Source organism: Pecten maximus, chromosome 16 (assembly GCF_902652985.1).
Source record: "Pecten maximus chromosome 16, xPecMax1.1, whole genome shotgun sequence".
Taxonomy (NCBI): domain Eukaryota; kingdom Metazoa; phylum Mollusca; class Bivalvia; order Pectinida; family Pectinidae; genus Pecten; species Pecten maximus.
In genome coordinates, this window is record NC_047030.1 from 18,023,981 (window position 1) to 18,045,916 (window position 21,936).

General features: G+C 32.6%; 2 protein-coding genes across 2 annotated transcripts in view; one reads left to right on the forward strand and one right to left on the reverse strand.

The window, feature by feature from the left end:
* The first annotated feature begins 258 nt into the window (after positions 1–258).
* LOC117344965 (39S ribosomal protein L51, mitochondrial-like) overlaps positions 259–21,936 on the forward strand; it is a 54,456-nt gene continuing 32,778 nt past the window's right edge. Inside the window, exon 1 of the mRNA XM_033907871.1 lies at positions 259–623. The gene's annotated coding sequence lies outside the window, so the exon portion shown is untranslated. The remainder of the gene's footprint in view (positions 624–21,936) is intronic.
* Positions 3,866–21,338, reverse strand: LOC117344964 (beta-1,4-N-acetylgalactosaminyltransferase bre-4-like). Its single transcript, XM_033907868.1, has 7 exons — positions 20,909–21,338; positions 15,773–16,005; positions 15,290–15,477; positions 14,356–14,478; positions 12,932–13,036; positions 8,383–8,526; positions 3,866–4,293 (listed from the first exon to the last, which is right to left on the reverse strand). Exons 1-6 carry the CDS (start codon positions 20,934–20,936, stop codon positions 8,385–8,387), a joined length of 819 nt encoding a protein of 272 aa, XP_033763759.1. The 5' UTR covers positions 20,937–21,338; the 3' UTR covers positions 3,866–4,293; positions 8,383–8,384.

Here is a 21,936-nt window from a genome sequence, read left to right on the forward strand (position 1 = left end):
CTTCACGCCGTAGCTGAATTAATAACACACTCTGACAATTATTTTTCTATTTTGATGTATATCAAGTTAATGTTTTAAGAAGTTAATGCTTTAAGGTAATAAAATAATTAATTAATTGTTAGCATCTTAAATTATAATGCTTCCACAGGTTTCTGCCATTGTCAGTTTTGCATATTAATTTTTTTAATTGTGGTAGAAACAACTATTCTTTTTTTTTTTTTTTGATAAAAACACATTTTATTCATATTACATATAATACATGTATATACAATACAATAGGTGTCCTCTCGCAGGAGGGCTTTCACTCACTCACTCATTCATTCATATTTTTCTACTTTCACTCGTCATCCTTACAATCAGCATATTTTCACTTTTTCTCGTTTTATGGATATTTACATTTTGTTTATTTATTAATTTTTTTTATAACATTAATGAAATAGAAATCTATATAGATAACAATAATAATCAGTAAAGAAAGGAATTGGTAGATTAATCTCACTATCTCGGAACACCTTGGATGTGTTGCCATAGAATGAAATCCGAGGTGTTCCGACTGCTCAGCGTGATATCGTGGCCATGCACATGTGTTTCTCGAGGATGCCGTATGGCGAAGGCTAGAATTGGTATGTATTACTATTTTATTTTATTTTTTTTATTTGTTATTGCGATACATATGCCATATATTTTTTTGAAACAAGAAGTTAAACTTCGTTACCTTTAATGTACCGTAGACTACGGCGTAGTGGTTTCGTCTGCTCAACCACGGGCCAGAACACGTGTTTCATTTATCGACCTAATTACGTATGCTTTCGTTTAAAGAAATATATCAATGTATATATTTGGTTATATAGTATATACATAATTATACTTATCATTTTAGCTTTGTTTATTGCTATTACTGTAAAATATTGTGAGGAATGTTCCTCCAATATGATATACGGTTCAGGTTCCCCTTGAGGGCCCCTCTGTACTAGGTATAGGGTCAGAGGTCAGGTATCTGTGTATATTTCTGTGATGTTGTCTATTGAATGTCTTGTTAAATTTATGTGTATTGTTTTATAGATTTTGGGGCGGAGTATTTTGAAGAGGAATTTCCCTTTTAAGAAGAGGAAGTAACTAGATCCTTGGAGAAGTGGGGTATTTTTGAAGAGGAATATCTGTTTTGTGTGTCTTTCTATAGAAGGAGAAGTACATCTTGGAAGATTTTACAACTGATTTTTCTGTATTTGTTTCCTTCAATTGTCATTTGTATGTCTTGTTTAAGAATGTTAATGATATTAATTTGTTTTGTTTTTGCTTCACTGATGTAGTAACTTTTGTATATACTGTATCCAATTACTGTTAGCAGGTGGTTTATTTCATTATATTTGGGGTATTCTATTTTATATCCAATAACCAAGTTTTTTAATGTTAGCATATCTTTTTTATAACCAAGGGTTTCAAATATTTGTTTTAATCTGTTAAGAGAGAACTTGTAAATATTCACATTTTATGAAGTAGTGTTCGTAGTCTTCCTTTACCTTGCAGTAGTTACAGTTCGGTGATTTACTAATTTTCCATTTATGTAATATTTCCCTCGTTGGTATAATTTTATTTAAGAATTTCCATTTAAATTCTTTCAGTTTATTATTTTGTAAATGTTTGAATATGAATTCATTTGAACATTTCACTGTAATACTTATGTCGCTCAAATTTAGCTTGTTTTCCGAGTATAAGTGAGCTATTGGTTTTTCTGACTTCATGCTGACAATATGTTTGTAAATTTTTTGATTTGTGCATTTTTCAATTTTGATAGGTTCTTGTTTTGGGAATTTCAACATAAGTTGATTTTTTATTCTGGCTGTAAAGTTCTGTAGATCTACATCACTCTCTTCTATTTTCCTTAGCCATATTTTTGGTATAGCTTTTTTAAACATCGATATCTCTGATAGCCAGTTGTATTTTCTAATGAGTTTTCGATATATATTGTTTTCATCTAAGTTGTTATTGTTTTGTAATAGGTCTTTTATTGTAATTATACCGGAGTCTATCCAGTTTTTGAATAGGAGGGTTTTGCCCTTAAGCTTTATATATTTATTTCCCCATATAATTTGTGCAAGTATTTCATTGTATTTTTTGGGTTCATCTGATTTTTTTAATTTTATCCATGTTGATAAAATTTCATAATAGAATGGAGATATATTTTCGCTGTTAGGGAGATTTTTTAAATTGTCTAAATTCATTTTACATATGAGATACTTTGAACCAAACTTATTTATCTCAAATTGTGGAATAACTTTCCATAGTGCTTTATCTTCGGTTTCCAGTTTTTTAAGCCAATTAATTCTCACTGTGTCAATATGTGATCTTATGTCTATGGAGTTCAGACCACCTTCTATGTATGGTTTAATCATTGTGTTTCTTTTTACTTTCTCTGTCTTTCCTTCCCAAATGTAATTATATATTATCTTTTCAACTTGTTTTATCGTGTTTTGGTCTATATGCAGCATAGATATTAAAAATGTTAGTTGAGGTAAGAGTAAGGATTTAACTATTTGTACCCTTCCGATCATGGTTAGCTTTCTCCTTTTCCAGTTATTTATAATTTTTTCATTTTTTCTATTTTCTCATTCCAATTCATTTCTAACATTTTTTTGTGATTAAGGCAGAAGTGTACTCCTAGTGCTTTAATGATTTCATCTGTCCATGTGATGTCTTCAAATTCATCTTCAATCTTTGTTTGATTTCCTAGTCTTAAACCTTTAGTTTTTTCTCTGTTTAAAATTAATCGTGAGAGTGAACCAAATGTTTCTATTATGTTTAAGGCTTTTTTAATATCTTGTTTTGATTTTAGAAATAGTGTAGTATCATCGGCTAGCTGCGATATCTTGAATGGACGTTGTTGATTGTTCTTTATGGATAAGCCTAATATATTTTGATCACTCCTAATTCTTGTAGCCATGATTTCTGCCAATATAACGAACAGTAATGCTGATGCTGGATATCCTTGTCGGATACCTCTAGATATTTTGACTGGTTCGGATATCCAACCATTATTACTGATTACACAGTTTATGTTATTATACAGTATTTTAATCCAGTTTATAAAGTGTTGGTTAAAGCCAAATTTGGAGAGTGTTTGGTAAAGAAATTCTAATTCAACTGTGTCAAACGCTTTCGCGAAGTCTAAAAATAGTATTGCTGCATTTATTTTATGCTTTTCTGTGTAGTTGAGTATATCCTTGATTTGTCTAATGTTATAACCTATATATCTTCCTTTAATGAAGCCATTTTGATCTGAATTTATTATTTTTGGGAGAGTTGTCTTTAATCGCTGAGCTAAGCATCTTGCTAGAATTTTATAATCTATGTTTAGGAGCGCGATAGGTCGCCAGTTTTTTAAGTTTAGTGGATCACCTTTTTTGTATAGTAGTGATAACACGCCTTGTCTTTGTGAAGCTGTAAGTTTCTTTTTCTGGTAGCTTTCGTTAAAACTTTTTAATAGCATGTTTTCTATGTACGGCCAGAATTCTTTGTAGAATTCGACAGTTAGACCATCAATACCCGGTGACTTATTTAACTTCATATGACTGATTGCTTCTTTAATTTCTTTATTAGTGATTAGTCCATCACATGATTGGCTTTCTTTTTCGTCTAATTCTTTTTCGATTTTTGTTTGTTGAATATAGGAAGATATTTGTTGTGGGTCAACTTGTGTGAAACAACTATTCTTATAAACAAATAAATTGCTGTCATTATACTGCATTAATATCTACCTACAAGCAAATGCATGCAACTTTTAATTTTTGAGTTCTCCAAACAGTTTTAAACCTTAAGGTTATACGGTTGTTGTAAATCTATGAATCATCAAAACAGAACAAAAACAACAAATTAATAAATTTATGTAAATATTCGCTACGCGATTAAAGGGTATAATATAACTTTCACATATTTGCGAAGAAACTGAAGAAAAAGCAACAAAATCACAAAACATGAAATGCTAGAGCCTCCTGTCGTGAATACATCTTTCTTAAGAAAGTCCTTGATGATAGAACAGAAATTTGCTATAAATTTGTTCCTGTGGGTATTTTATCGTGAACATAATTTATGTTCCGATTATACCTTTCAAACATTATTTCACATTCCTTTCCTCTTATATCAATCCTGGTCTCTAAACAAGGCGTTTTTATATTGCAAAATGCTTGTAGCTCCAGATTTTGACGTGTCTTCTCTTTACTGTGACGTAGTCTATTCCGCTGGTATATCATGTTTCGACTCCTGGCTGCATCGTAAGCACGCGCTGTCTGGTCACCTCTAAACATACATGTATCAATATATTTTTAAGGAACTTATAAATTGGGCCTCCACGAAACTTATGTTTCAATCAACACATTTTGCGACACAAAATAGTTTCTGGATAAAAGTCCTACTACCTTACTAATGTAAGTCATACTATCTCACTAATGTATGTCATACTATCTCACTAATGTAAGTCATACTATCTCACTAATGTAACTCATACTATCTCACTAATGTAAGTCATACTATCTCACTAATGTAAGTCATATTATCTTACTAATATAATTCATACACAGTCACTATTTCAATAATATAAGTGATACTATTTCACAATCTCACTAATGTAAGTCATACTATCTCACTAATGTAAGCCATACTATCTCACTATTATAAGTTATACACAGTCACTATTTCAATAATATAAGTGATACTATTTCACAATCTTACTAACGTAACTCATACCATCTCACTAATGTAAGTCATACTATCTCACTAATGTAAGTCATACTATCTCACTAATGTAAGTTATACTATCTTACTAATGTAAGTCATACTATCTCACTAATGTAAGTCATACTATCTCACTAATGTAAGTTATACTATCTTACTAACGTAACTCATACTATCTCACTAATGTAAGTCATACTATCTCACTAATGTAAGTCATACTATCTCACTAAAGTCATACTATCTCAGTAATGTAAGTCATACTATCTCACTAATGTAAGTCATACTATCTCACTAATATAAGTCATACTATCTTACTAATGTAAGTCATACTATCTCACTAATGTAAGTCATACTATCTCACTATTATAAGTTATACACAGTCACTATTTCAATAATATAAGTGATACTATTTCACAATCTTACTAACGTAACTCATACTATCTCACTAATGTAAGTCATACTATCTCACTAATGTAAGTCATACTATCTCATTAATGTAAGTTATACTATCTTACTAATGTAAGTCATACTATCTCACTAATGTAAGTCATACTATCTCACTAATGTAAGTTATACTATCTTACTAACGTAACTCATACTATCTCACTAATGTAAGTCATACTATCTCACTAATGTAAGTCATACTATCTCACTAAAGTCATACTATCTCAGTAATGTAAGTCATACTATCTCAGTAATGTAAGTCATACTATCTCACTAATATAAGTCATACTATCTTACTAATGTAAGTCATATTATCTCACTAATGAAAGTCATACTATCTCGCTAATGTAAGTTATACTATCTCACTAATGTAAGTCATACTATCTCACTAATGTAAGTCATACTATCTCACTAATATAAGTCATACTATCTCACTAATATAAGTCATACTATCTCACTAATATAAGTCATACTATCTCACTGATGTAAGTAATATTATCTCACTAATGTAAGTCATACTATCTCACTAATGTAAGTAATATTATCTCACTAATATAAGTCATACTATCTCACTAATGTAAGTCATACTATCTCACTAATGTAAGTCATACTATCTCACTAAAGTAAGTCATACTATCTCACTAATGTAAGTCATACTATCTCACTAATGTAAGTCATACTATCTCACTAATGTAAGTCATACTATCTCATTAATATATAAGTCATACTATCTCACTAATATAAGTCATACTATCTCACTAATGAAAGTAATATTATCTCACTTATGTAAGTCCTACTATCTCACTAATGTAAGTTATACTATCTCACTAATGTGTCGTACTATCTCACTAATGTAAGTCATACTATCTCACTAATGTAAGTCATACTATCTCACTAATGTAAGTTATACTATCTCACTAATGTAAGTCCTACTATCTCACTAATGTAAGTAATACTATCTCACTAATGTAAGTCCTACTATCTCACTAATGTAAGTAATAGTATCTCACTAATGTAAGTCCTACTATCTCACTAATGTAAGTTATAGTATCTCACTAATGTAAGTTATACTATCTCACTAATGTAAGTCCTACTATCTCACCAATGTAAGTTATACTATCTCACTAATGTAAGTCATACTATCTCACTAATGTAAGTCATACTATCTCATTAATATAAGTCATACTATCTCACTAATATAAGTCATACTATCTCACTAATGAAAGTAATATTATCTCACTAATGTAAGTCCTACTATCTCACTAATATAAGTCATACTATCTCACTGATGTAAGTAATATTATCTCACTAATGTAAGTCATACTATCTCACTAATGAAAGTAATATTATCTCACTAATATAAGTCATACTATCTCACTAATATAAGTCATACTATCTCACTAATGTAAGTCATACTATCTCACTAATGTAAGTCATACTATCTCACTAATGTAAGTCATACTATCTCACTAATGTAAGTCATACTATCTCACTAATGTAAGTCATACTATCTCATTAATATAAGTCATACTATCTCACTAATATAAGTCATACTATCTCACTAATGAAAGTCCTACTATCTCACTAAAGTAAGTCATACTATCTCACTAATGTAAGTCATACTATCTCACTAAAGTAAGTCATACTATCTCACTAATGTAAGTCATACTATCTCACTAAAGTAAGTCATACTATCTCACTAATGTAAGTCATACTATCTCACTAAAGTAAGTCATACTATCTCACTAATGTAAGTCATACTATCTCACTAATGTAAGTCATACTATCTCACTAATGTAAGTCATACTATCTCATTAATATAAGTCATACTATCTCACTAATATAAGTCATACTATCTCACTAATGAAAGTCCTACTATCTCACTAATGTAAGTTATACTATGTCACTAATGTGTCGTACTATCTCACTAATGTAAGTCATACTATCTCACTAATGAAAGTCATACTATCTCACTAATGTAAGTTATACTATCTCACTAATGTCAGTCCTACTATCTCACTAATGTAAGTAATAGTATCTCACTAATGTAAGTCCTACTATCTCACTAATGTAAGTAATAGTATCTCACTAATGTAAGTTATACTATCTCACTAATGTAAGTCCTACTATCTCACTAATGTAAGTTATACTATCTCACTAATGTAAGTCATACTATCTCACTAATGTAAGTCATACTATCTCACTAATGTAAGTCATACTATCTCACTAATGTAAGTCCTATACTATCTCACTAATGTGCCGTACTATCTCACTAATGTAAGTAATATTATCTCACTAATGTAAGTCATACTATCTCACTAATGTAAGTCATACTATCTCACTAATATAAGTCATACTATCTCACTAATGTAAGTCATACTATCTCACTAATGTAAGTCATACTATCTCACTAATGTAAGTCATACTATCTCACTAATGTAAGTCATACTATCTCACTAATATAAGTCATACTATCTCACTAATATAAGTCATACTATCTCACTAATGAAAGTCATACTATCTCACTAATATAAGTCATACTATCTCACTAATGTAAGTCATACTATCTCACTAATATAAGTCATACTATCTCACTAATGTAAGTCATATTATCTCACTAATGTAAGTCATACTATCTCACTGATGTGTCATACAATCTCACTAATGTAAGTAATATTATCTCACTAATGTAAGTCATACTATCTCACTAATGAAAGTCATACTATCTCACTAATGTAAGTCATACTATCTTACTAATGTAAGCCATACTATCTCACTAATGTAAGTCATACTATCTCACTAATGTAAGTCCTACCATCTCACTTATGTGTCGTACTATCTCACTAATGTAAGTCATACTATCTCACTAATGTAAATCATACTATCTCACTAATGTAAGTAATATTATCTCACTAAAGTAAGTCATACTATCTCACTAATGTAAGTCATACGATCTCATTAATCAAACCCAAGTTATGATTATGCAAATTTGACATGTGATTACATTTTTGTCAACAAAACCAACCCTTTCTATTGGATGTGTTGCAAGTAAACGAAAGGTTTTAGGATCGAACCTGTTATGTCATTTTATTTCCTTAGGCTCGTGTCAGGGAAAGATACTTATATTGATTTGTATTATGTCCTCAATATAAAAATGAATATGCTTGGTAATAACTTATCGACAACATATCTTTAATATCACATACTTACATTTACAATCCGTAATCCTCTTTTCTGACTTCCACTAAAATATTCGTGTACAGTTTGTGATGCTGAATTTTAAGCAGTTTGTATTTCAAACTATTCAATCCGTCTTTTTGCATTCGGGATGTACCGCCTTTCAATAATGTCGTTCTGAAAATAAAATTCGACCACACTGGTAAACAACAAGCCACTTGTGAACCGTTTTAGATTAAACAATGGCTAAAAATTGATAACGAAGTAGAAAAATGAAAATAAGATAAATAAAATGGTTTTAGTAAGATATATATAGACATATACCCTGGTGATAGTATACCGGATCGTATGAAAATCGTTTAATTATGATTGCTATTTTGATATCGCATCTAACAATTTACCTTAATTGGTTCATGAGATAAGGGGTTACCAATGCAAAGTTTTAGCAAATGAATTTTTCAAAACGTTCACGAAAATATATGTCCTTGTTAAATATAGAAATCATGTTCTCCGAAATATATCTGTTCCATGTTATGGCCTCAGACCAAATTGATTTCGCTCTGTATATATATTTTTCTTAATTTTGTTGATTTCATTTTTACAATTCAAGATAAACCTAATGAACTGGAAAGTACCTCATGACCGGCATTTTGAAAATGTATTTACACCCACGAAGGATTTGTAAAATCAATTTGCCGGTTGATACAAGCATGAAACAACAAATGCCAATCATCAGTGGGGGAAAATCTTGATGTCAATGCACTGATGGTTTCTCATATCTGGCAATTTAGTCTTTGTATTCTAGTTTCACTAAAACTTATATATAAGTACAATTGTCTGCCCCGGACTTGCTATTATTCCGTCATATCTACCCTCTTCACTGTCTTATACTGGCTGTTAAGATTTAGATTTCGGAAAATGTTATTGTTCATATCTCAATACAAAGGGATTTAGGCAACAGGCCTAGCCTATGCCAGCCTTCTCTCTGAACAGTGCATACATAGCCTTTTGTCATTACATATCCATATATTCATACACTGATTGTATAAAATAGAACGATATTACATATCATAACGAATACAGGATAATCTTTCAGATCATATCTAGGTATCTCAATTTATATTTTTGCAAAATAGAAAATATCTTATCAAGAGAAAAAGTCATTAGCATGAATCAGCTGGTAAACATTATTACTGGGCGATAATTGATAATTAATTAATATTATATACACTTTATTTAAATCAATCCATATTGTAGACTAGCAGACCAGGATCTAGACCCAGTGATATCGAAATAACGAAAATGGTAGACGGGGACAAGGTGTGCAATACAGAGTTACAAGCGATATATTATAAGTATCATCAACCAATATATTGCACTTGACAAATTACACTTTTAGATTAGGTAATCTTTGCTACACCTATTAGGGGAGAAAATATATCTTTTTGGTTATTTTCTTTTTTTTTTTTTTTATGAACTATCTAATGTGATATCCCTTGTAATCAAAACAGAAATATATCTCACTCTTTCAAGAAAGTCCACCTTGCTATACAATATATTTATTTTTTCTTCTGTATACTATTCCAAGATCCAATCTTTATAAGCACTCTTAAAGTAAAAAATCTAAGTATATGTGTATTTTTATCAAAAGAAAAAATGAAACAGAGTTTACCTTTACACTGCCAAAAATAATATTTTAAAAATCTAGTTCTTCTGGAAAACATGGAATCAACCACTCACTTACTTGCTTCAAAAATGTATCAACATGTGTACATTCTGAAATAGATGTTCATAATTTTCCTGTTGAACCCATCAGAAGCTATAATTTGGTGACTCTACCAGTTTCATCTTGTTTAAAATGAACTAGCTAGCAAAATTCTGTGAATTAATCTATACTGAAACCACTACAGACTGATTTTTTAGTAACTTTTATGGGTAATAGAAAACACCTTTTCCCACCAATCAGAAATTTTATCTGAGCCAATCTTAATGGTCCATTTTAAGACCGCATTGTGATCCCGAGTCATTAACGTGGTATCAAATGTCCTTGGCCTTTCAGACAAACTACAAGTAGGTATGAATCTATAACTAGGTATATTTACAGGTAGGTATATTTGCTGTACCAAGTTATCGCCAACATTTTTACGTGTAGCCATTTTTTAACAACAAAAAAACCCCAAACAAACAAAAAAACGATAGGCCAAGTTTGGAAAGGGAATGTCATTTGAATGCATACGCCATGCAGACTCTGATTTACATAGTCTTATCCATGTTAGTTTCAATCTCCTGCATTGATCATGTTCAAGCCTTCTCTAACAATGTATAGAATCAAGTATTTGGTGGCGGGAAGGGGATAACGGGTACTTGCTCAAAATTAAATTTGATAACACAATCAACTTTCTTTTAAAATGGGAGGCGTGTAACACTATGCTCCAGTCAGGATAAGGAAATAGATTAAACTGATACACGTCGACCAACGAACTATTGTCTAACCGTGATGTGTTACATGTGTCATAGTAGTACACAGCCAGATAGTCACTGCTCAGCTCCGATCATGGCCTTCCGATATACCAAATTTTATACCCATAAGGACAGGGCGTAATGGTGAGCGATTTATACCCAAAAAATGCACAGAAGCGCATCAACGAGTAAAAAGGGTAAGGCGGAACTTTTTTGTTTTGTTGGGGAAAGTTTGGAAATACGTTTTAGATATTATTCTCTCATCCCTACCGGTATCATACTGGTCTGTCCAGGTAAATACACCCATGCTTGCTTTGTGTGTATTACCTTGCTTCCGGTGTAGGATAGCCACGCGCGCGCAATGATACAAAAGTAGGTCGCCGAACCGAAAGTAGATCTATCTATACTCCATGATTTAAACAAACATTTCAACAATACATTGAATTAAGATATGTAATCAGATAATAATTTTGTTTATTTATGATATAAATTATGTAAAAAAAAACACGTTCTTTTATTGTTTTTTATTAATAAAACATGGAACTATATTTTCACGCGAAAGGACACACTAGCTTGGCCGACATCAAGTGATTTGGCTTCGCTTGCAATGACAGGGCTGCTGAAACAACGTTAGACTGTGGAAATGAATGGTTTCTTTCGTTTTTAGAACAGCAAACGCCGTTTGCATATATGGGGTATGGTAAATCGATTGGCGCTGTTCTTTTTTCATTATATGCAGTAGAAAAAAGTTTGGATTGAGAAAAAATGGCGTCTATCTGAGAAAGCTATCGACAGATAGTGCCTATTTTGCATATTTTAGGTTGGGGAATGAGAGAAAAATACTCAATCATATGTGGTTCATGTAGGATAGGGATATTTCACCCTCTGGGTCACAAAATGTGGTAAAACCCTCGGCGGAGCCTCGGGTTTTACCACATTTTGTGACCCCTCGGGTGGAATATCCCTATCCTACATGACCACATATGATAGAGGCTTATAATATTCTGTGTTTGAAAGGCGTGCAAACAGGTTTGTGCAGTGAAGCAGAGTCTGTTCAAAATGACATTGGTTTGGTTTGGTTTATTTTGTTTAACGTCCTATTAACAGCTAAGGTCATTTAAGGACGGCCTCCCGTCGGTGCGACATGCATGCGTGTGGTGAGTGCGTATGTGTGTTTTGGGAGGCTGCGGTATGTTCGTGTTAAGTCTCCTTGTGATAGGCCGGAAATTTTGCCGATTTATAGTGCTACCTCACTGAAGCATTTTGCCGAAGACACCCAGCAGCACACCCCACCCGGTCACATTATACTGGCAACGGGCAAACCAGTCGTCCCACTCCAAATATGCTGAGCGCTAAGCAGGAGTAGCAACTACCATTTTTAAAGACTCTGGTATGTCTCGGCTAGAGGACAGAACCCAAAGCCTTCCTCACTGGGGCGAACGCTCAAATAAAGGCCAAAAGTGAGGGATTGTCAAGGGAGACATTAGGAAGAAGAAAGTTGTTAAGAAGGAAGAGAAAAGATAAGATCCCAAATTTAGTCGCCTCTTACAATCATGCAATGGGGGCAGAAGGTACAATTCTTACGCCCTACCTGCAGGGCAGGTACTCGTCTCCCCATTTATGATTTTCGACGACCAACTTACAGACAGCTTTCGACCATTTCTGGGCTTAAGGTCCAGGATCTGTTTGTAAGATCATCTAGATACGTTTCATACGGTGTCTTAAAAGCTATTGATACATTAGTTAGCTCGATAGGTAGAGCGGCGTGTCAATCCGAGGGTCACAGGTTCGGCTTTCAGTGGTGGTGCATAACTTGCTTACCTATTACCTTACCAATACGTTAATTAGTATGGTATCAACAGCATATTAGTAGTTTTTCACCCGAAAAAAATCGATGATATTACTGCATCTATTAAGTATATGTACTATATGCTATCAATTTCAATAAATACAATCAAACTCTGTTATCTCGAGATCTCAATGATCCTCGAAGTAAAACAAACCAAATAAAATCTATATTAAATATACTCGATCACCTCGAAAACTTTGGATATCTCGAATTTGTTTTAATGACATCACAAACTCTGGGATAACGAGATTTGGCTGTATATATGTCACATACCTCTTGGGATTTACTGCGTTCGTCGTTTCACGTGTATGTTTGATCATGATATAGCGCGATATCTCCAAACTGTACCGCTCTATGGTAAAACCGGCCTTCACCAATCTGTAAATAACCATCACTTTCAGGTAACAACAGTCTTATTATTAGAACACCTAGGGCAGTATTCACGGAACCATTCTTTTGCTCAAGGCTTAAATCTATGCTCAGTCTGACTTTATTTAAAGTTGGTAAATTATGAATTATCAATTTATAAGGAAAAACATACATATTGAAAATAATACCTCACCTGAAGTATTTCTGAAACTTCTTCAAATCATTCAAAAAAAATTATATATTTATGAAGATATCAGATTTATCATTAAAAGCATTTTAGTCTGAACGCAAAAGTGTATTTGAGCACGAGTACAGTTTCATGAATACGGCACTCATTCTCGTACGTATTTCAAGTGCCTCGGTGTCAATATTTATTTTGTTCTTATTGTGTCCTTATTTTATCCACTTTGAGTCAGAATTACTATTTCGTGTAGATGTTGGTATTCTCAAGTACTTTGTTTTAGTATAGTTATACAAAATTGTCCGAAGCTTAATTAAATATGTTTAGAAGAAATCATGTTCTTAGCGATTAATGGCGCTACATTCTTCGACGAATAGTAATTATGAAAGATTAAAAATAAAAATAGTCTATTGCCACCAAAACTTACATTGTTCCACCTTCTTAAAGTTTGATTGAGCTTTTATATAACCCTTTCGTCCCCCTCTTTATTATATATATACAACAGTACAACTACGACAGGAAATTCAAATTTTTACCTTCGGATCACGGACACAAAGTGCATATGATACACTATGTCATATACATAGTAATACTAATAAAAAAAACACAAACCAGAAAATCACAAGCGCTTTCACATGCTTTGAGAGCAAGCTCTTAAGGTGTAATACCTCTTGGGATTACACCTGAAGAGCCTGCTCCCAAAGCATGTGAAAGCGCTTGTGATTTTCTGGTTTGTGTTTTTTTTATTATTATTACTATGTATATCCATCACAAGGACATTATTTACTTGTAATTATATATATATATATAACTTAGCAACACAAATGACGAAGGAAGACAACTTTTTGTCTCGTGCCCTGACCGGGCTTCGAACTCACGATCTACGGCACCCAATCGCCTAGCCAGAAATACACATCGGCGTTCTTGAAAAAGAACGTTTCAATGGCGCAGTGATGGTCGGCCCGATACCCTGACATGATCATTGTGGAAGTCGTCTATAAGATTATATGAATACCTGGATCGCAATGTATTTTACATACATGGATACGAATTGTATATATATATATATTGTGAGAAGTGGAGTAGCATCTTTATTTACCCAACTTTAATTCGTATTCAAAAAAAAAAAAAATTCGTGTAAAAATACCTATCGTATAAGTCGTCATCCTCAGCTCCCCATCCGAAATATAAGTTCGAACAACCGTTTATCATTTGAATGGCAGCTTTGGGCAACTGTGAAACACCACCGAAATAAGTTGGGTAAACTGGTCTGGAAGTATAAAATGAATCTCCATGCAAATATTGCATACATTTCCCGAAACTGCTTCCATATATAGGTTTTCACATCAATTTTTATATGACGTCATAATTAAATGACATCATACGATTGTCTTGGTGCTGAAAATATGCCGTCATAATATAAATCTGTACGTCGTATACGTCAATAAATAAGATATATATTAGTACAGTTTCCTTGACGTTTAGTTAGGTTTCCTTGATGTTTGGTTAAATTCCTTGATATTAAATTAAGAATTTTCTAGAATGTTCACTTTCCTATACGATAACTTAAGTTTCCTTGACGACGTTTTGCGTGCATTTTTCACGCTTAGTTAAGTTTCCATGATATTAAGTTAAATTTCCTTGAAGTTTAGTTTAGTTTTCTTGACGTTTTGTTTAGTTTCTTTAACGTTTAGTTTAGTTTCTTTGACGTTGTCGTTTCTGTTATGTTTCCTTGATTTTAAGTTTAATTTCCTTGACGTTTAGTCATTTTGTTATTTTTAGTTTCCATGACATTAAGTTTCTGAAATGTTTAGTTTCCTTGACATTTAGTTTAGGTCTAGGATGTTTTTTAACATAATTTCTTTCAAAAGTTTTCAACCATGGAGATAACTATGCTTGTTGAATATCTTACTTACTTTTGTCTATTTCAATAAACAAAGCTTCATTTTCCCTAGTTTCTGCTGGAAAATACAATACGATATCAAAATGATCAATTACGTAAACATATACTATCAGCAATGTCTAAATTGTTAACTTATACATATCTACATGTGCCTCGTCAATGTTCACTGAATAATTACCTATAGTTGTATTTGTTCATGGCTACCGATAGGTGGCGTGGGTTGTGACCACAACCGTAGTAGATGCGGTCATCCTCAGGGATAAGATCAACGTCATGAAAGATGAAGCAGGTATAATTGTAGGTCTTGATGGACTCGGCATATCCGATGTTAAGCAAAACTCCTCTATTGAATGTATTATTTCCTGCCTAGGAGGAACAATGAAAGCACTGCATAAAGAAGTATAACAAAGCAAATCATTTTAAACAAGAATATTACAGTAATAATAAAACAAACACATCAAACAAAACAAAACAAAAAACAAAACAAAAACATCATACGTGTAGAAAGATTCTGGTGAAAATAGTTCTCTCTGGACCTAATGGACAATTAACCCGCTCCTCCTACACAGGTTCAGACCAGAATAGCGTTTGTAGTAACATCTACGTTGTCAAACACTTTAAAATGAGATATATAGTAGTGTTTGGAGAATCTTAAAATTACCTGCTCAATAACGAAGATTCCGTAGTCAATCTGCTGTTTCATCAGCATGCTGTGCAGATTATGTAAAACGCTCTTCAGATGATCTGTCCTGTTCCTGTAGGGAATTATAACTGCTACCCTCTGATTCGTTTTACATTCGACAGGAATGTAACGGCCGCCTTGTTTGACGTTGACCAATTCCTTCTCCAATTGCTCAAATGAAAGAATTTTCTTGTATGTGGCTAAACGGCCAACTGAAAAAAAATGAGAATATTTTTGTATTTCTGAAATCAGATCCTTAAATAAACGATAAGTCATGTAAGTCGATAAATCAGCTTATTTTCGTGGGAACTTAATTTCGTGTTCATAACTAACGACTTTTTTTACGGTAATTTGATTTTGAGATTTACAGTCATAAAAGACCTACTGTACCTGTGATTGAAACTAAATAGCAGCGATTAATTTCGCGAAAATAAGTTGGTCACTGTTATGTTTAGTCTCCATGAAAGCAAAGTCGCAAACTTGAATAAAGTCACATGACAGTTAAGGCCCCTGGGCCTCGTGTTAAAATATCTGGGTTACTGGGGTACTGAAATAATATAATACAAAACATATTGCCATGAAACTGCGGCGGAAATACATGGCCGGTGATAAACAATGAGACGACCGGACAAGCCAGGTATTTATAGTTTTAAATAATAATGAAAATAATACCTGTTCTACATGTTAATTTACATGTTGTAAAACTTAAAAAAGAAAAAGAAAATATATATAGTAAAGAGTGTGTAAGTAAAAGAATGAATGCGAATGTGTGATGATTGAAGGCCCTCCTGCGAGAGGACAATACATGTCAAACAGGAGATTAATTGAAAACTAATAAAAAAATTTAAAAAAAAATAAATAAGGGGAAACGTCTTTACCTGGCACTTAGACATATTTTTGAAAATGAGGATAATTCTTAAAGGATGAGGTGATGCAGTGTTACATGTGCGAATTCGAGGCATTGATGAAATGAATGGGATGTAGGAAACCAGTTTGGTTATGAAATTCAGACGTTCGATTTCGGGAGACACAAGTATTGGATAAATATATCATCTGTGTTAATGTATTTTGTCGGCTCTGTTGTCCGATCCCCTTCTATCTTCAGCAGCAGCAGTCTTATTTCTTATTATTGACATATTGGGTCGTAAACAAAAAAAATAATGATTTGGATGAAATTGTTTACAGCAGAAAGCATTCGTAGCTTTCAGAAATGACGATTTTTGTCATGTGATTTATAAAGATTGCGAAATTCATTACCCTGGGATGGATAAGCCGGCGGGGAATTGGAGGTTAATGTTTACTGTAGCGTGTTAAGAAATGGTGGTTTTATGTTTTTTGTGTTATCCATTATGCGTCATATAATATTTTACCATATCTTGTATTTAAAGCATTTTAAGCAAAGTTGCACACTAGAGAAATGAAAGTCACATGACAGTTAAGGCCCTTAGGCCTCTTGTTAAAAATATCTGGGTACTTGTACTGAAATGATATAAAAGATGATAATAATAAAATAAGGGATGGGGACGTAAAACCCTGTCGCGCTTATATCCCATACCATAAAAAGACTATAAATGTTTTAAAGGTAAACTGCGAGAAAGCTACTAACAACACAGAACCTTCAAATGAAATATCATTGGACTGATTTGTTTTTATCACGTGTAAACATGACACGTATAGGGTTATGCGTGATTGACTGTTTGCCAGATAATTTCATGTATGGCTTTGCATGTGAGCAAGTGGATTTGGCGCAATCAAGGTAATTTCAATTACGGTTGACCAGCCTCGATCCCATTCGAGCGTTGTAGTCACAACCTGCACGCATACAGACACCTAATTAGAAAATAATTGCTTTGAAACTAAATAAGGGGGATCAACATTTTGGAAGAATGTGTGTCTTATATCAATACAAGGAAAGACTCTACAGTTTGTCTAGTTAGGATTTACAACACAAAAAGTTCTAGATTTTGTCTTATTTAGATAACCACATGAATGGGTCAAACTTCTGCTTAGTTTAGATAGACAATAGACGGTTCTCTAAATGTTATTTTGGTTAGATAGACAATTCTCTAAATGTTATTTTGGTTAGATAGACAATAGACAGTTCTCTAAATGTTATTTTGGTTAGATAGACAATAGACAATTCTCTAAATGTTATTTTGGTTAGATAAAGAATAGACAGTTCTCTAAATGCTATTTTGGTTAGATAAACAATAGACAGTTCTCTAAATGCTATTTTGGTTAGATAGACAATAGACAGTTCTCTAAATGCTATTTTGGTTCGATAGACAATAGACAGTTCTCTAAATGCTATTTTGGTTAGATAGACAATTCTCTAAATGCTATTTTGGTTAGATTGACAATAGACAATTCCCTAAATGTTACTTCGGTTAGATAGACAATAGACAATTCTCTAAATGTTATTTTGGTTAGACAGACAATAGACAATTCTCAATGCTATTTTGGTTAGATAGACAATAGACAATTCCCCTTAATGTTACTTCGGTTAGATAGACAATAGACAATTCCCTAAATGTTACTTCGGTTAGATAGACAATAGACAATTCTCTTAATGTTATTTTGGTTAGATAGACAATAGATAATTCTCTAACTGTTACTTCGGTTAGATAGACAATAGACAATTTTCAATGCTATTTTGGTTAGATAGACAATAGACAATTCCCCTTAATGTTACTTCGGTTAGATAGACAATAGACAATTCCCTAAATGTTACTTCGGTTAGATAGACAATAGACAATTCTCTAAATGTTATTTTGGTTAGATAGACAATAGACAATTCTCTAAATGCTATTTCGGTTAGATAGACAATAGACAATTATCTAAATGTTACTTCGGTTAGATAGACAATAGACAATTTTCTAAATACTATTTCGGTTAGGTAGACAATAAACAATTATCTAAATGTTACTTCGGTTAGATAGAAAATAGACAATTCTCTAAATACTATTTCGGTTAGATAGACAATAGACAATTCTCTAAATGTTACGTCGGTTTGATAGAAAATAGACAATTCTCTAAATGTTATTTTGGTTAGATAGACAATAGACAATTCTCAATGCTATTTTGGTTAGATAGACAATAGACAATTACCTAAATGTTATTTTGGTTAGATAGACAATAGACAATTCCCTAAATACTATTTCGGTTAGATAGACAATAGACAATTCTCAAAATGTTACTTCGGTTAGATAGACAATAGACAATTCTCTAAATACTATTTTGGTTAGATAGACAATAGACAATTCTCTAACTGTTACTTCGGTTAGATAGACAATAGACAATTCTCTAAATGTTACTTTGGTTAGATAGACAATAGACAATTCTCTAAATACTATTTCGGTTAGATAGACAATAGACAATTCTCTAAATGTTACTTCGGTTAGACAGACAATAGACATTTCTCTAAATACTATTTCGGTTAGATAGACAATAGACAATTCTCTAAATGTTACTTCGGTTAGATAGACAATAGACAATTCTCTAAATGTTATTTTGGTTAGATAGACAATAGACAATTCTCTAAATACTATTTCGGTTAGATAGACAATAAACAATTCTCTAAATGTTACGTCGGTTAGATAGACAATAGACAATTCTCAATGCTATTTTGGTTAGATAGACAATAGACAATTCCCTAAATGTTATTTTGGTTAGATAGACAATAGACAATTCCCTAAATGCTATTTTGGTTAGATAGACAATAGACAGTTCGCTAAATGCTATTTTGGTTAGATAGACAATAGACAATTCTCTAAATGTTATTTTGGTTGGATAGACAATAGACAGTTCTCTCAATGCTATTTTGGTTAGATAGACAATAGACAATTCTCTAAATGTTATTTCGGTTAGATAGACAATAAACAATTCTCTAAATGTTACTTCGGTTAGATAGACAATAGACAATTCTCAATGCTATTTTGGTTAGATAGACAATAGACAATTCCCTAAATGTTATTTTGGTTAGATAGACAATAGACAATTCCCTAAATGCTATTATGGTTAGATAGACAATAGACAGTTCGCTAAATGCTATTTTGGTTAGATAGACAATAGACAATTCTCTAAATGTTATTTTGGTTAGATAGACAATAGACAGTTCTCTCAATGCTATTTTGGTTAGATAGACAATAGACAATTCTCTAAATGTTATTTTGGTTAGATAGACAATAGACAGTTCTCTAAATGTTATTTCGTTTAAATGTTAGAACCTCATTCCCTAATGTCAATTTGGTAAGTTACATTGAAAACATAAAGTATCTAGATGTTGTCTTATTTAAAATGGCAACATGGAACGACTAGATTTTGTCTATTTCTATGAACAACATGAAAGACCCTATTTTCGCCTACACTTTTTGTGGACTACATGGAAGTCTCTAAATAGAGTTTGATTTAGATGGATCACAGAAAAATCTCTAAAATGTGTCTATAAGAAGAACAAGGAACGGCTCTAAAGTTTGTCTAGGTAAGATGGAAAAGTTTCTAAATTGTATCTAGTTAGGATATAATGGAAGGTCTCTAAATTTCACTTTAATACGCAGAAAAATGGAAAGTCTCTTAAGTGTGTATCGATTAAATAGACAACAGGGAGCAACTCTCCAAATTGTGTATAGTTTACATGGACAACAGGGAGAGACTCACTAAATTGTGTCTAGTTTACATGGGCAGAGAGGAATTCATATCTTAATTTGTCTAGTTTGCATTGGCATAAAGGAATTAATATCTTAATTTGTCTAGTTTACATGGGCAGAAAGGAGTTAACATCTTAATTTGTCTAGTTTACATGGGCATAAAGGAATTAATATCTTAATTTGTCTAGTTTACATGGGCACAGAGGAATCAATATCTTAATTTGTCTAGTTTACATGGGCATAGAGGAATTAATATCTTAATTTGTCTAGTTTACATGGGCACAGAGGAATTGATATCTTAATTTGTCTAGTTCAGATGGACAGCTGGAATCGACACTCTAAAGTTGGTACTTTGCTGCATCATAGAACGACTCTCAATGTTTTAATTGTATTTAAATGTGCAATTCTTAGCTGTTATAAACTTCTTTAAAACTAACAAACAACAAATAATGGTAGACTGTAAACTTACCTCTGTTTGGTGGAGTTGGAGGACACATAGGAAGCGATTGAATACCCTTTTTTGTTGTCTTAGTGTAAGGGAATCTTCGTCGTAGCTGAAATTTTAGGGGTTGTTTTTGTTGCTTTTGAATGCTGTTCCATCGAATGAAAACTCACGTTTAAGCTCTCAGCTAAGCTATCCTCGTATTCCCGAATTGCGTCTAGGCCTGCATAGATCTTCGATATAATATTACGTTGTGAAACGAAATAAAATATCATTTGAGAGAACATTAAAGCTGCTATTACTGTAAAACAGACGCTAATCATACGACGCTGGTTGGACATTTTTCTTTTAAAGAAAACAAGGATAAAGTCACATTCACATATCCGTTTAACATGCGAGCATTCCGCTGGTCATGGGTCTATGAAGTGCGATCAAGTATATGTTGATGGTTTATGCCCTACCCTCCACTAAGTGTTAGGATAAGGATGACGTCCCAAGCCGCGTAATGGGGCTTGGAGTGCTTATTAAGTAGTACGAGAAAGCATGAAGCAGAACCGTGTTTTCTTGATCAATGATCCACACGGAATATGAGCCGATTTGAGTTATCTGGCCAGAATCTTTCCCTAACATCGTACCACAAACCTAACATTTTTTTCGGTAATTTTGTTTTAAATTCATCAAAATCACCTTCACGTCATGTTAGCTTATATATCAAAAAAAAAATTCCAAGTGGGTACTCGAAGCCATAATCAGCGATAATTTTCAATTAGAAAAGAAACGTTAAAAAGGCATATGATATAGGTCCGGATAGTGAAATAATTCATTTCATACATTCAGGTTATTGACCTACATATCGTTTCCCCTATTTTACAAACAAAACGAAATCAGGCACACTCGTGACGGTTTGAAGCACGCCTTTAACGTTCCTCATTCATAGAAAAGGGTCATGATTTTTTGTAAAAGTTCTGATCGTTATTTGTTACTCGTTCATTCGATCGTAAAAGTAAGATTGGTGTAATTTGCGATGTCGAAAACACCTGATAATCGAATCGAGA

Coding starts and splice junctions, on each gene's coding strand:
- LOC117344964 (XM_033907868.1), bottom strand. CDS start 20,936: ATGTGTCCTCCAACTCCACCAAACAGAG. Junction 15,478..15,772: donor GAATCTTCGTTATTGAGCAG/GTAATTTTAAGA, acceptor TGTTCCTCCTAG/GCAGGAAATAATACATTCAA. Junction 8,527..12,931: donor AACGCAGTAAATCCCAAGAG/GTATGTGACATA, acceptor TTTTATTTTCAG/AACGACATTATTGAAAGGCG.